We start from the raw sequence: 15619 nt of genomic DNA on the forward strand, positions 1-15619 counted from the left end.
CAGCAAAAAATCCGCGATATATATTTAAATATGCTTACATATAAAATCCGCGATGGAGTGAAGCCACGAAAGGCGAAGCGCGATATAGCAAGGGATTACTGTATATCCAGTTAAACAAACCCGGGAGTTGGTGAGTGAAGCGAGCGGGGGCGGAGCCCCCTATTAATTAAATAATACATTTAATTAATATTAACATTTTAAGATAGATATTTGTTAAGTATAAGATAGTAAAATAAGACAAGAGTACAACAATTTTTGTGTCAAGTTATGGTTTATATGTTTATTGAACACCGTATATACTCACATATAAGTTGGGTCATGAAACCCGAAAAATCAATCATAAAATAAGACCCCGACTTATACGTCGTCCACTCAAAAATGTGAGACTTAATTTTTTTTTTTTTTTTTTATCTTCTTGCCTCCTCCAATCTCACATCAGTTTCTCAGACACATCGAATTTTGTTGCAGCAGTGCAGTTACCAATTTCTTTCACTACTTCAACGACATTTAATTTAAAACCAGCTTCATATTTTCTTCTGATCGAACGCTCCATCAGAGATAAGGGATGCTCTTATGATAAAGGTGTATGAGGGTCTGAGATACAAAAAACACAAATTAGTGCAAATGTTAATTCAGAATAGTTTGGGTATTACTGTGTGGTCACATAGGCACAATAGAGAGAGAGAGAGAGAGAGAGGGGGGGGGGGGGTTAGGAGCACGTGCTGATGCAGAGCATTGCCACACCCACATAGGAACCACGGAGCACGCTGCCTTTTTTTTTTTTTTCTTTCTCAGGTGGGTGTTAGCATATTATAATCTCTTGGACCAATAGCATGAGTTTTCCACATTCGAATTATATGACCGACAGTATAAAATACCATTAATTATACAGTAATATCAAGTCCCGACTTATCCGTGGGAGAACTTATCTGTGAGTGAATACCAATAATAAAAAATTCACTTACAAATGATAAAATCATATGATGGCTCTACACATTTTCAAAAGCTACAGAAAAATTCTAAGATTTTTAAGGACATTACCAGGGGTAAATTGAAACTTTCAAGGATATTTATCAATATGGGTGCTGTAATTGACTGGTGCCACATCCTTTCTTGCCTTACGCCTTGTGACCCTGAACTGGAGTAAAGAGTTATATCCATGTGTAATTATTAAAAAAAACAAACAAACACAAGGTTATAAAAACACACCATACAAACACATTATTCATTTATTGCAATTATTACTACAAATCACATTTCAAAACAGGCCCCTAAATTGATATCAGATGAAGCCCCTCTGTCATCTCAAAAGTTTGTCTATTTCCTTCAGCTACTCAGACAACCATCCATTCTGCTATAATTACAGACATTCATTGCTCAACAACTCCTAATTTACTTAATGCCTTCCTCACTGCCCCTTCACCACCTTGTGAATGGAGTTCATCTACTGCACTGGGGGCCTCACATACAGGACCCTGAGATTCCATATTAAAATTGTACTTGCTAATGCTCTTAAGGCAAACTCTGAGTACACACAAAGAAAAAAATTGAATTTATAAAACAGTATACAGGTGCTGGTCATAAAATTAGAATATCATGACAAAGTTGATTTATTTCAGTAATTCCATTCAAAAAATGAAACTTGTATATTAGATTCATTCATTACACACAGACTGATGTATTTCAAATGTTTATTTCTTTTAAAGTTGATGATTATAACTGACAACTAATGAAAGTCCCAAATTCAGCATCTCGGAAAATTAGAATATTGTGAAAAGGTTGAAGACACCTGGTGCCACACTCTAATCAGCTAATTAACTCAAAACACCTGCAAAAGCCTTCAAATGGTCTCTCAGTCTAGTTCTGTAGGCTACACAATCATGGGGAAGACTGCTGACTTGACAGTTGTCCAAAAGACGACCATTGACACCTTGCACAAGGAGGGCAAGACACAAAAGGTCATTGCTAAAGAGGCTGGCTGTTCACAGAGCTCTGTGTCCAAGCACATTAATAGAGAGGCGAAGGGAAGGACAAGATGTGGAAGAAAAAAGTGTACAAGCAATAGGGATAACCGCACCCTGGAGAGGATTGTGAAACAAAACCCATTCAAAAATGTGGGGGAGATTCAGAAAGAGTGGACTGCAGCTGGAGTCAGTGCTTCAAGAACCACCACGCACAGACGTATGCAAGACATGGGTTTCAGCTGTCACATTCCTTGTGTCAAGCCACTCTTGAACAAGAGACAGCATCAGAAGCGTCTCGCCTTGGCTAAAGACAAAAAGGACTGGACTGCTGCTTTCTGATGAAAGTAAATTTTGCATTTCCTTTGGAAATCAAGGTCCCAGAGTCTGGAGAAAGAGAGGAGAGGCACAGAATCCATGTTGCGTAAGGTCCAGTGTAAAGTTTCCACAGTCAGTGATGGTTTGGGGTGACATGTCATCTGCTGGTGTTGGTTCATTGTGTTTTCTGAGGTCCAAGGTCAACGCAGCCGTCTACCAGGACGTTTTAGAGCACTTCATGCTTCCTGCTGCTGATGAACTTTATGGAGATGCAGATTTCATTTTCCAACAGGACCTGGCACCTGCACACAGTGCCAAAGCTACCAGTACCTGGTTTAAGGACCATGGTATCCCTGGTCTTGATTGGCCAGCAAACTCGCCTGACCTTAACCCCATAGAAAATCTATGGGGTATTGTGAAGAGGAAGATGCAATACGCTAGACCCAACAATTCAGAAGAGCTGAAGGCCACTATCAGAGCAACATGGGCTCTCATAACACCTGAGCAGTGCCACAGACTGATCGACTCCATGCCACGCCGCATTGCTGCAGTAATCCAGGCAAAGGAGCCCCAGCTAAATATTGAGTGCTGTACATGCTTATACTTTTCATGTTTGTACCTTTCAGTTGGCCAACATTTCTAAAAATCCTTTTTTTGCATTGATCTTAATTGATATTCTAATTTTCCGAGATACTGATTTTGGGACTTTCATTAGTTGTCAGTTATAATCATCAACATTAAAAGAAATAAACATTTGAAATACATCAGTCTGTGTGTAATGAATGATTCTAATGTACAAGTTTCACTTTTTGAATGGAATTACTGAAATAAATCAACTTTGTCATGATATTCTAATTTTATGACCAGCACCTGTATACAGCACACATTTTTACTCACATTGCTTTTTGGAAATCCACAATACATATCAGCTGCAGATCTGGGAGTCACTGAATAGTAAAAACATTTAATGAGGAGTGCCTTGCGCATATACTGGTGTAATGACCACGTCGGCTTTAGTGAAGCTTTTGTTAGCCTCTCTGATATGATCAACATGGGGTAGGGTAGATTCTGGATTGTTATAATACGTGCTGCATTACACAAAATATGCTTATCAATTTGTTACAGATTCTAGATGGACGCAATTCCACACAAACGAACGAGGTGCCCCATGTGAATCACTCATAATGTCTCCTAAACGTATTTGTAAACTAACAGACAAGTACTATGTAACTGTTTTTTTTTTTTTTTTTAAACTTTGGGCATGGACCATACGGGAGCCCCAATTACAATACAATACAATTCATTTTTCTATGGCCCAAAATCACACAAGAAGTGCCGCAATGGGCTTTAACAGGCCCTGCCTCTTGACAGCACCCCAGCCTTGATTCTCTAAGACGACAAGGAAAAACTCCCAAAAAAACCCTTGTAGGGAAACAATGGAAGAAACCTTGGGAAAGGCAGCTCAAAAAGAGACCCCTTTCCAGGTAGGTTGGGTGTGCAGTGGGTGTCAAAAAGAAGGGGGTCAATACAATACACAGAACAAAACAAATCCTCAATATGGTATAAAAAAAAACCAAAAAAAAAAACAGTAGATGATAACCCATAATATGACTTGGATTTGTTTAGAGTCCTGAAGACCTCAGCCATCAACCTGCCTTTGCCATTTGGACATTCCATAGCTGGGTCAGCTAATCCGATGAAAGGACCCCTCTACCCCACGATTCCTGCAATCCTCCATCAGGGATGACTTTACTTTAGGCAGGCAAAACAACTTGGCAGGTGAGGGTTAGTAACAAATTATAACTATCATGTTACACCCTGTGTTGGCTGGGATTGGCTCCAGTAGACCCCCGTGTCCCTATAGTTAGGATATAACGGGTTGGATAATGGATGGATGGATGTTACTTATGTAGTACTAATAGTACTAATGACTAACAACAGAGATGTAGTCTGTACAGTTAATCAGCAGCTCTAGTCAGGTTACGCTAAACTTAAGTAGATAGTCTTCATTTGGGATTTGAAAGCTGAGACCAAAGGGGCATCTGTTATAGTAGCAGGAAGACCATTCCATAGTTTAGGGGCCCTGTAACTATTAATTCTTGGAAACATTAGCAGATTCACATCTAGAGATCGTAATGTGCGCTCTGGTTTGTAAGTCATAATAAGTTCAGACAAGTAAGCCAGACCTTGGCCATTTAAAGCTTTATATGTTAAAAGGAGGATTTTGAAATCTGCCCTAAACTTAACTAGAAGGCAATGTAAGGATTTCAGAACTGGAGTTGTGTGTTTGTATTTTCTTGTTCTTGTAATAATTCTTGGAGCAGCATTTTGGATTAAATGGAGGCTGTATAAAGAACAGTTTGAACATCCAGTGAACACCACATTGCAGTAGTCATTTTTAAGAAGGAAGAAACCTGATTTGGACAACTTTGTAATGTGCGCTTTAAATGACATGCTAGAGTCAAAGATAACTCCTAGACTGCGGGCTGGTTCAGTAAAATTAATGGTGATTCCAACTGAGTTAAATGATGACAAAATATTGTTGTGATCAGCGTCATTCCCTCCAACAATTAACGTCTGTTTTATTGGTGCTTAAAGATAGGTAGTTCTAATCCATCCACTCCTTTTATTCACTAACACAGCTAATTAAAGACAACATCAGAGAAACTTCATTTGTTCTAAATGAAAGGTATAACTGGGTGTCATCTGCATAAGAGTGAAAATTAATATTATGTTTCCTAATGATAGATCCAAGTGGAAACATGTAAAGTGAAAACAGTAAAAGGTCCCAGTACTGAGCCCTGCAGGACACCATATCTCACTTCTGTGTATAATGATGGATTACTGTCAGCACATTTCTGTACATATTAGAATCGATTTGATAAATAAGAACTAAACCAAGCAAGCACAGTGCCAGTAAGGCCAACATCATTTTCTAGCCTGTGCAGTAAAATAGAATGGTCAATGGTGTCAAATGCTGTGCTTAAGTCTAACAACATAATTACAGTGGAGTTTCCTTCATCAGAGGATATCAGAATGTCGTTTACAACCCGCGTTAGTGCCGTTTCTGTTATATGACCAGTGCGGAAACCAGACTGGAATTTCTCAAATAAATTGTAATGCATAAGGTGTGACTGAAGCTGACTGGCGAATACCTTTTCTAGTATTTTAGAGAGAAAGGGTAAATTTGAAATAGGTCTATAATTATTAAGTATGTGTGGGTCTAGGTCTGACTTTTTAAGTAATAGTTTAATGACTGACACTTTTAGTGCAGCAGGTACTGTGCCATGCAATAATGAACTATTGATAATGTTTAGAATAGGTGCTGCAAGAACATTCATTGCACTTTTTACTAGTTTTGTTGGCACTGGATCTAGGGAACATGTAGTGGGTTTCATTTTAGAAATTAAAGTTAAGACTTCCTGCTCAGTTGCAGGATTAAAATTACTAAAGTGCTGAATGCAATGTGAGACAGGATCTGCTAAGCTAGTATGCGGTTGTACTGGGATCTTACATTTTTAATGTTCTCATTGAAGAAGTTTATAAAGTCTGTACTGCTAATATCTGTTGGTATTTTGCACCGTAGATCTGAATTCCCATTTGTTAATTTAGCCACTGTTCTAAAAAGTACCCGAGGATTTTTATTATTGCTATCTATTATTGCCCTCCCAGATAGCGAGGCTGCCCTGGTTTATTCAATGAGTATTATGAGTTCACTCATGTTTTTAAATGTTCCCCAGACAGGCTGGGTGACATTACTCAGGAGACTGGTGAGCAGTAGGTAGCAGGCCACCTGCTGCACTATTTGTAGGGCAGAATTATGGAATGGCTTCAGCCACTGCCCTACATCCTTCCACAGAGCCATAGCCAGTGACCAGGTCAGCCTCTCTGGGTGGAAATGCCATTTTCTTACATTAGCCACTTGCTGGTCTGGGGATGCCCCGTATTTCATTGTGGGAATTATGGATGGGACGGGGGACAGCGCTTCCTTCCGAGAGAGGATAGTAAGCTCCCATTTGCTTTCCCCATAGGGACCAGCCCAATCCTGTGTGCCCTTCCCAAACACTTCCTGTATTTTTTTTTCTGTGTCGTCCACGGTATTTTCCCACCTGGCTAAGCTTCAGGTCCTGTCCCCTTCTCTTCTGGGATCCCTGTATCCTGCCAGCTACACCACTGTCACAAACTTGACCAAGAACCATAGCAAGGTTTGGGGCAACCACCCATATATTATTTCCTGGCTGCAAAATTTGCAAAAATGATTGCACTGATATGCACGATTCAGAGTCCAAAATAGAACTGAGGGGACAGGGGAAATGTGGCGGCTTTTAAAGGCAAACATAGGAAATGACATCGGGGGTCGGAACTGGAAGGGTCTTCATCCATAGCCTTGGACCCGGAAGTGACGTCAAAGGGGTCGGAAGCAGGCTTGACATCATCAGGACCAGGCAGGATTTCCCGTCAACGGTCTGTAGAAAAGCGAGAAAAGGAGTCAGTTCACTCTGCTATGTCCCGGTCTGGCTCGGAATTACCCTCATTCAATCAAGCCTTTTAGCTGCCTCCCAAGCAATGCAGACTTTCGTTGATTTATAAACCTTGTTAATAAAATGTACAGATCCCTTTGTTTTTCTGATGTCCCAGTTAGAAAGTGAAACAGAGATGCCTCACTCAGTCTACTTTAATTTGACATCTCCGTTGCGGGCATCTTGTTGATTGATTTAATAAATACCACCATTGTGGAAGGCAAAACTGACCATTAACTGAGTGATTAACCTCCCTTTCCTCAACTTCTCTAATTGCATGTTTTTTTTTTTTTGTGGTACAACTTTGATCTAAAGATGTTGCATAGACTGTGCTTACCTGGAAAGAGCACTTACCTTAACAATACTATTGAAAGAGTCTAAAAGCAAAATGTAAACTTGGGCTCACTCGCTCTCTCTCAATTTTAGGATAAAAATAAAAAACAATCTGGGTAAACTATTTCTTTAAATAAAAATAAAACAAACATTTTATACCTTGTCACAGCGTTAGCGAATAAAAAGAACACATTTTTTTTGTAATCCAAATGTTTTGGCGTTGCTCTGTAAACCTTTCCCACAGTAGAAAAACAACCATCACACACCAATGGGAAAAATATGCTGAAAGACAGAAACAAAGAGTAGAACATGTGAGAATTAATTTGTGCTTCATATATTTTAATTACTTGCAAAACAAAAAAGAAAAAATACATTGTTTTACTTTTCTATTCAATGACACACACTTTAACTGCGTACCACTGGACACACTCAATACTGTACAGATCAACAAATACTGCAAATACACATATTGAAACAAAATCATATAGTGATGCTTAAAATTTGTACACCACCTAAATAAAACAATTATTACTTTTTCCTTATTTAGTGAACAATATTGCTTGCTTTTATTAAAGAAATCTCTGTTATGACAGGCTCAGGCATGGGGTCCCATGGTGGCTGCAGGATTTTGTTCCAACCATTTTTACCATAAGTGGATAATTTATCTGTAAATTAAGTCATTTAAGATAAGATAAAGCTGTTTTTTAATCTTACTTTTCTTATTCTTTAAGGACAAAACCACAGTAGTGTAAGATTTACTTTTAAAGGAAATTAGTAGTATTTTCCCTATAGTTTTACATTTTTAACCTTCCTTTAACATTTTCCTATTAATTTGCCTTTTTATATGGAGGTGTTCCCCTTTATTTGTATCCTAATAATAATTAATGGCAACTAAAGCTGAGTTCCAATTAAAAGCACAGGCTGGCTGGAACAAAAATTATGAGCACCAGTACTTAAGTTGAGTACCACTAGTTCAGATGAGCTGGTGCATGCAATAGAGAAATAAGTATATTATATATATATATATATATATATATATATATATATATATATATATATATGTATATATATATATAAAATAGCTTGTGTTACAAAGTTAAGTGAACTGTAAGGTTCTTTAGTAGCCAAGCATGGCTAAAATAATTAACCAATCATTGAGAAAGTGAGTGAGACATTAGTCTCAATAGTGTAGGAAGCTGTATACTATGCAAAATAAAATCATCAAATTGAATTTTGTCTGGTGCTGTTAATGCAGTACAGCCAGAAGCAGGCAGCATGTTGGAAGAAATTCTTCTTCCAATATGTTTTAGGAGAAAACCATTTTGCTGGCATGCTAAAAACGTTTTGCAAACATATTTAAACAATAAAACAAACAAAAAAACATATGAAAGTAAATGGAAACTGTGATTTCGTGTTTGTATAATGTGTACATACATAACACAATTAGTTTTTGCCAACATAAAAAGGCAATCTGCAGTAGTGTTTGGTTTTCCTAGCATAATCAGACCAATTTACTGCACTCATATTCAATAAAGGCAGCTGGTTTGAATGAAACTATTTTTGTAACTGTAACCAGTGACAATCCTTTAATGCACAGCAGGGTGTTGTCTTTTCACTCTCAAAACCATCGCAGAGCATATTGAAACTGCACTGTAGCACCTATCCAGTGTCACAGCATTTCACAGGGAAACCCCAACAGTGGTGCTAGATGCTTCATGGGGGAACCCATTTACCAGTTTATCAATCAGAACATAATGTGGAATCCTTCAAAAACTTTCCTCAGAAGACCAAGAACACATCCTAAAAGTTTCAGATCAATCTTGCTAGAGGTAATGGCCACACAATACATGTGAAATTGAATACCAGTGGCATTGCATAAAGCAAAAAGGAAAAAAAAAAAGATGTCGATGATGATATGTGACCAGCAGGGCAAGAAGGCTTTTTCAATTGAGCTTGAACTTCCCTTTTCTTCTAATCCCACAATATAACATTTCCCATCTCTTTCAAAGTTGTCCTTTGTATAATCATACTTTGTATATCAAAGTATAATTTATTTCTTTCTAATCATAGCATATATTAATTGGCCACATGAACTTGTGTTCTAAAGTGAAGGCTAACTTAGACATTTATAAAAATAACTAGTATACTCTTGCCTTTTATAATTGATGTGAAGGGTACGGGAATATTAATATGAAAAGCTTTACCAAATACATCAATTTTTCAAGCTAAAAATGTTAAAAAAAAAAAAAAAAAAAAAAAAAAAAAAAAGGAGTATTGATCTGTGTCATGAGATTACATAGCATATCAATTTTATTTTAATAAGGAAAAAAGCAAAACATTGTACTGACATTAAACAATTTTATATGAAGACTAACTGTGCATTTTACTCCGTCATTCATCCTCCTCCATGGTGATATTTCACTCTCAGGGCGTGGATTCACCTTGGAAAGTCATCACCAAGTACCTTTATGGACATTATTGACTGTTGATGCCCAGATGTGAATTACTGTCTCTGTTTTATTGTCTTATATATAAATGTCTACGTGTGGAAGTGTGTGTGTCTGTCCAGCCTGGAAGTGAGAGGTGGAGTCAGGGTAAGGGCTCCACCTCCGAGGAAACACAAAACTCGCTTAGCCGCTAATAACATAAGCGAGGTCAACACGTCATCAAAACGACAACTCAGAAGAAAGACAAAGTCGCTTAGCCGCTAACATCGGCAAAACGGTATCCCTTTTACTTTTTCTCCCGCCACTAATGCACAAGCAATGTGAGCACGTCGGCAAAACGAATCCTCGTAGGAGAGAGATGCCCAGAGTAGTTCCTTTCAATTACCTGACACCTCTACATTTCAGTTTTTTTTTTTCCCCTGAAGATTTCAATAGTTTCTAGGACCCCAGGCTTTTTACGGCACAGGCTTACACAGCTAGTAGACAATAACAACCGAAAACTTATGATTGCTTACATTCTTACACTATACAGAACCTTATTTCTTTATTTCCCTACTGTCACTGAATTGATAAATGCTTCTATGAGACAGAATACTGTAATGACAAAAGAAGTTTTTGGATTCTTCAGCAGCCACTTCAACCACGCTGCCGACATGTTCGACAGCAACACAAGCTCCCAGCTGCTTCTTTCTTTTGCCCAGTCATACACACCGCCCAGCTTTGTCTCACTAAGCTTACCCTGGGTGAGGGGCAACCCGTGTGCCACTCTTTCCCCCAGTTCCGTGAGTCATTTAAAGGCCAAGGTTCACTCAACAGCAGCCGTACATCAGAACCAATGAATTCTAGCAGGTGGAAGTGCTCCTTAAGTGTTGCATCTGCGCACACCCCATCCATCCAATCCCCCCCTTGGCGCCATCACTTGCAGAGCTTCTTTTATGCTGGCTTCTCCAGGTAGAACAGAGCTGTCATTCCTGCTTCACAGCACCAGAGTCTGCATGAGTTTTACATGTTCTCCCCATTTATTAGCAGATTGATTAGTTTTACTGAAATAATGTCAGTGAGTTTACTCACTGAGACACATTCTCTGATGCAATTTACCTTGCATTAAGTTCCTTGGCATTAATGCCAAATGCAACTCAGGCTCAGAATCTTAAATATATTTTTTTATTAATTTTATTTGACAAAAATAACATTCCATACGTTCAAGCCTAACTTAAACCAGAATTAATCGACCACACGAGAAAAAGAGAGAAGATCTAACAACAAGAACAAATCTTTAAAAACAAAAAGAAGGGGGTATGTCCTTTTCCTCAATATACAGTAAATGCTTATTCTAAAATTTTATTATCTTGCCATATTTTTAAAATGTTTTGAACAGATACTCGAAGTGCGAATTAGATTTTTTTTTCCCCACTTTCAGATAGTATAGAATATCAGTTACCCACTGGTACAAGAACAAAACATGTGGCCCAGTGAGGCTAAAGCTCAATTGCAACGTTCACAGTCTGAATCTGGCACTCTGTATACATTTTAGACAATTTCAAACAAGACAAATGTGATTGAGAAAAGATTTTAAGTTGAATAACTGAATGTATTGTACATATGGAGCTAGAGTATATTCTATGCATCCTTTCCCCACCAAACCCTTTGAAAGAAAGGGACTTTAAAATGTTTTTATATATTACTGAGATGCTGCCTAACTCTTCAAGACTGATCAGTGTTTCTTCTGGATTAGAAATGGGTGGAAGGCGAGGAAAATTGGGCAGGTTCCTTTTAGCAAAGTTTCTGATTTGTAAGTAGTAGAAAATTTGTGTTTATGGGAAGTTAAATTTGAAGCATAATTGTTCATAAGATGCAAAGACATTATCTATATACAATTCTCTAAGTGTTTTAATCATGGGCATTTTCCAGACATTAATTACTGTGTCCCCTCCTCGAACCGCTACCTTACCGTGGTGGAGGTTGTTTGCGTGTCCCAATGATCCTAGGAGCTCTGTTGTCTGGGGCTTTATGCCCCTGGTAGGGCCACCCAAGGCAAACTGGTCCTAGGTGAGGGATGAGACAAAGTGCGGTTCAACAGACCTCCTATGACGAATAAAAAATTTGGATGGCGTTTTCCCTTGCCCGGATGCGGGTCACCGGGGCCCCCCTCTGGAGCCAGGCCTGGAGGTGGGGCTCGATGGCAAGCGCCTGGTGGCAGGGCTTGCACCCATGGGGCTCGGCCGGGCACAGCCCGAAGAGGCAACATGGGTCCACTTCCCATGGGCTCACCACCTATGGGAGGGGCCAAGGAGGTCGGGTGCAGTGTGAGTTGGTTGGTGGCCGAAGGCGGGGACCTTGGCGGTCCAATCCTCGGCTACAGAAACTGGCTCTTGGGACGTGGAATGTCACCTCTCTGAAGGGGAAGGAGCCTGAGCTTGTGCGTGAGGTTGAGAGTTTCCGGCTAGATTTAGTCGGGCTCACCTCGACGCACAGCTTGGACTCTGGAACCAATCTCCTTGAGAAGGGCTGGACTCTGTACCACTCTGGAGTTGCCCCCGGGGAGAGGCGCCGTGCGGGTGTGGGCATACTTATTGCCCCCCGACTTGGAGCCTGTACATTGGGGTTTACCCCGGTAGACGAGAGGGTAGCATCCCTCCGCCTTCGGGTGGGGGGACAGGTCCTAACTGTTGTTTGTGCGTATGCACCGAACAGCAGTTCGGAGTACCCACACTTTTTGGAGTCCCTGGAGGGTGTGCTAGAGGGCATACCTTCTGGGGACTCCCTCGTACTGCTGGGAGACTTCAATGTTCACGTGGGCAATGACAGTGAGACCTGGAAGGGTGTGATTGGGAGGAATGGCCCACCCCGATCTGAACCCGAGTGGTGTTTTGTTATTGGACTTCTGTGCTCGTCACGGACTGTCCATAACGAACACCATGTTCAAGCATAGGGGTGTTCATATGTGCACCCTAGGCCTCAGTTCGATGATCGACTTTGTGGTCGTGTTGTCGGACTTGCGGCCACATGTCTTGGACACTTGGGTGAAGAGAGAGGCGGAACTATCAACTGATCACCACCTGGTGGTGAGTTGGCTTCGATGGTGGGGGAGGAGGCCGGTCAGGGCTGGTAGGCCCAAACGTGTTGTGAGGGTCTGCTGGGAACGTCTGGCAGAGCCCCGTCAGAAGTAGCTTCAACTCCCACCTCCGGCAGAACTTCGACCATGTCCCGAGGGAGGTGGGGGACATTGAGTCCGAATGGGCCATGTTCCGTGCCTCTATTGTTGAGGCGGCTGACCGGAGCTGTGGCCGTAAGGTGGTTGGTGCCTGTCATGGCGGCAATCCCCGAACCCGTTGGTGGACACCGGCGGTGGGGGATGCCATCAAGCTGAAGAAGGAGTCCTACAGGACCCTTTTGTCCTGTGGGACTCTGGAGGCAGCTGATAGGTACCGGCACAGGCCAAGCGGAATGCAGCTTCGGTGGTTGCTGAGGCAAAAACTCGGGCATGGGAGGAGTTTGGGGAGGCCATGGAGAATGACTTTCGGACGGCTTCGAGGAGATTCTGGTCCACCGTCCAACGTCTCAGGAGGGGGAAGCAGTGCAGTGTCAACACTGTATATGGTGGGGATGGTGTGCTGCTGACCTTGACTCGGGACGTTGTGGGTCGGTGGGGGGAGTACTTCGAAGACCTCCTCAATCCCAATAACATGCCTTCCAATGAGGAAGCAGAGCCTGGGGACTCGGAGGTGGGCTCCCTCATCTCTGGGACTGAGGTCACCGAGGTGGTCAAAAAACTCCTTGGTGGCAGGGCCTCGGGGGTGGATGAGATACGCCCGGAGTTCCTCAAGGCTCTGGATGTTGTAGGGCTGTCTTGGTTAACACGTCTCTACAACATCGCATGGACATCAGGGACAGTGCCTCTGGATTGGCAGACCGGGGTAGTGGTCCCCCTCTTTAAGAAGGGGGACAGGAGGGTGTGTTCCAACTACAGAGGGATCAAATTCCTCAGCCTCCCTGGAAAAGTCTATTCGGGGGTTCTGGAGAGGAGGGTCCGTCGGATAGTCGAACCTCAGATTCAGGAGGAACAGTGTGATTTTCGTCCTGGTCGCGGAACAGTGGACCAGCTCTACACCCTTAGCAGGGTCCTAGAGGGTGCATGGGAGTTCGGCCAACCAGTCTACATGTGTTTTGTGGACGTGGAAAAGGCGTTCGACCGTGTTCCTCGGGGAATCCTGTGGGGGGTGCTCCGGGAGTATGGAGTACCGGACCCCCTGATAAGGGCGGTTCGGTCCCTGTACAATCGATGTCAGAGCTTGGTCCGCATTGCCGGCAGTAAGTCAAACCCATTTCCAGTGAGAGTTGGACTCCGCCAGGGTTGCCCTTTGTCACCGATTCTGTTCATAACTTTTATGGACAGAATTTCTAGGCGCAGCCAGGGTGTTGAGGGGGTCAGGCTTGCGTCACTGCTTTTTGCAGATGATGTTGTCCTGTTTGCTTCATCAGGCCGTGATCTTCAGCTCTCTCTGGATCGGTTCGCAGCTGAGTGTGAAGCGGCTGGGATGGGAATCAGCACCTCCAAATCAGAGACCATGGTCCTCAACCGGAAAAGGGTGGAGTGCCCTCTCAGGGTTGGGAGCGAGATCCTGCCCCAAGTGGAGGAGTTCAAGTATCTCGGGGTCTTGTTCACGAGTGAGGGAAGAATGGAGCGTGAGATCGACAGGCGGATCGGTACGGCGTCCGTAGTGATGCGGGCTCTGCATCGGTCTGTCGTGGTGAAAAAGGAGCTGAGCCATAAGGCAAAGCTCTCAATTTACCAGTCGATCTATGTTCCTACCCTCACCTATGGTCATGATCTATGGGTAGTGACCGAAAGAACGAGATCGCGAATACAAGTGGCTGAAATGAGTTTTCTCCGCAGGGTGTCTGGGCTCTCCCTTAAAGATAGGGTGAGAAGCTCAATCATCCGGGACGGGCTCAGAGTAGAGCCGCTGCTCCTCTGCATCGAGAGGAGTCAGATGAGATGGCTCGGGCATCTTATCAGGATGCCTTCTGGACGCCTCCCTGGTGAGGTATTCCGGGCACATCCAACCGGGATTCCCGCCTTGGGATTCCCCCGGAAGAGCTAGAAGAAGTGGCCGGGGAGAGGGAAGTCTGGGCATCTCTGCTCAAGCTGTTGCCCCCGCGACCCGACCTTGGATAAGCGGAAGAGGATGGATGGATGGATAGATGGATAGAGAATTTGTTTATTTATTTATTTTTTTTTTTATATACATGCATGTGTCCAATACACCACAGAAACTACAATGTGAAAGTGGCTTTTCTCTTTCACAAATCTAAGGCTTTTATTAAAAACACAATGCAGTGTAATCAGTTCAGTTCAGATTTATTGTTACTTGTACAAAGTTTGAAACTTTGTATTTCATTATGATGACACTCAGCATGCATCTCGCTCCATAGGTTTTGTAAATTTTTTGCGATTTCAACTTTTGACTTTAATTTTTGGTGTGATGTTTAAACCAGTCCAGAATGGGTTGCTGATTTTGGTTTCATTTGATTGCTGGTACATTATTTTGTTCTCAATGAATTACACAGTACTACTCAGTAAAGATTTTCCACTTGAATATTTCATTCATCGAGATCTGATGTGTGATTTAAGTGCTCCTTTAATTTTTTGAGCAGTGTATTTACTGAAGAAAGAGCAAGTTAAAATTACAGAGGAGTTTACTTAAACAGAATATCAAATGTGATTTATGAAAAAATAAATGCTCTAAATAAGAAACTCAAGAATCTTCAGGTTAAAACTGAGGACAGTTTTAATCTTGAGAACAGATTAAATCGCTGAAACGTATATCTGAAAAACATAGGAAAATCTGTAGAGCATTCTAATATGATTGTTTTTCTGAAACATAATCTTCCAAAATGGATTCCATTGATTTGTCATGAACTTGAGATTAAAAGAGCACACAGAATTTATACAAAGATGACTAACTGGGCACAACCTTGTCCAACTATCTTTAACATGTTCTGCTCTTCAGATCAGGATCGTTTTTGGAGAGAAGCC

The 15619-nt window shown here is 41.7% G+C and overlaps 1 protein-coding gene across 1 annotated transcript in view; it reads right to left on the reverse strand.

Annotated features, from left to right (window-relative positions):
* mis18a (MIS18 kinetochore protein A) overlaps positions 1-15619 on the reverse strand; it is a 121422-nt gene that overhangs the window by 25507 nt on the left and 80296 nt on the right. Inside the window, exon 3 of the mRNA XM_028813689.2 lies at positions 7292-7414. Coding sequence (XP_028669522.1) covers positions 7292-7414 — 123 coding nt within the window. The remainder of the gene's footprint in view (positions 1-7291; positions 7415-15619) is intronic.

Source organism: Erpetoichthys calabaricus, chromosome 11, assembly GCF_900747795.2.
Source record: "Erpetoichthys calabaricus chromosome 11, fErpCal1.3, whole genome shotgun sequence".
NCBI classification, from domain to species: Eukaryota; Metazoa; Chordata; class Cladistia; order Polypteriformes; family Polypteridae; genus Erpetoichthys; species Erpetoichthys calabaricus.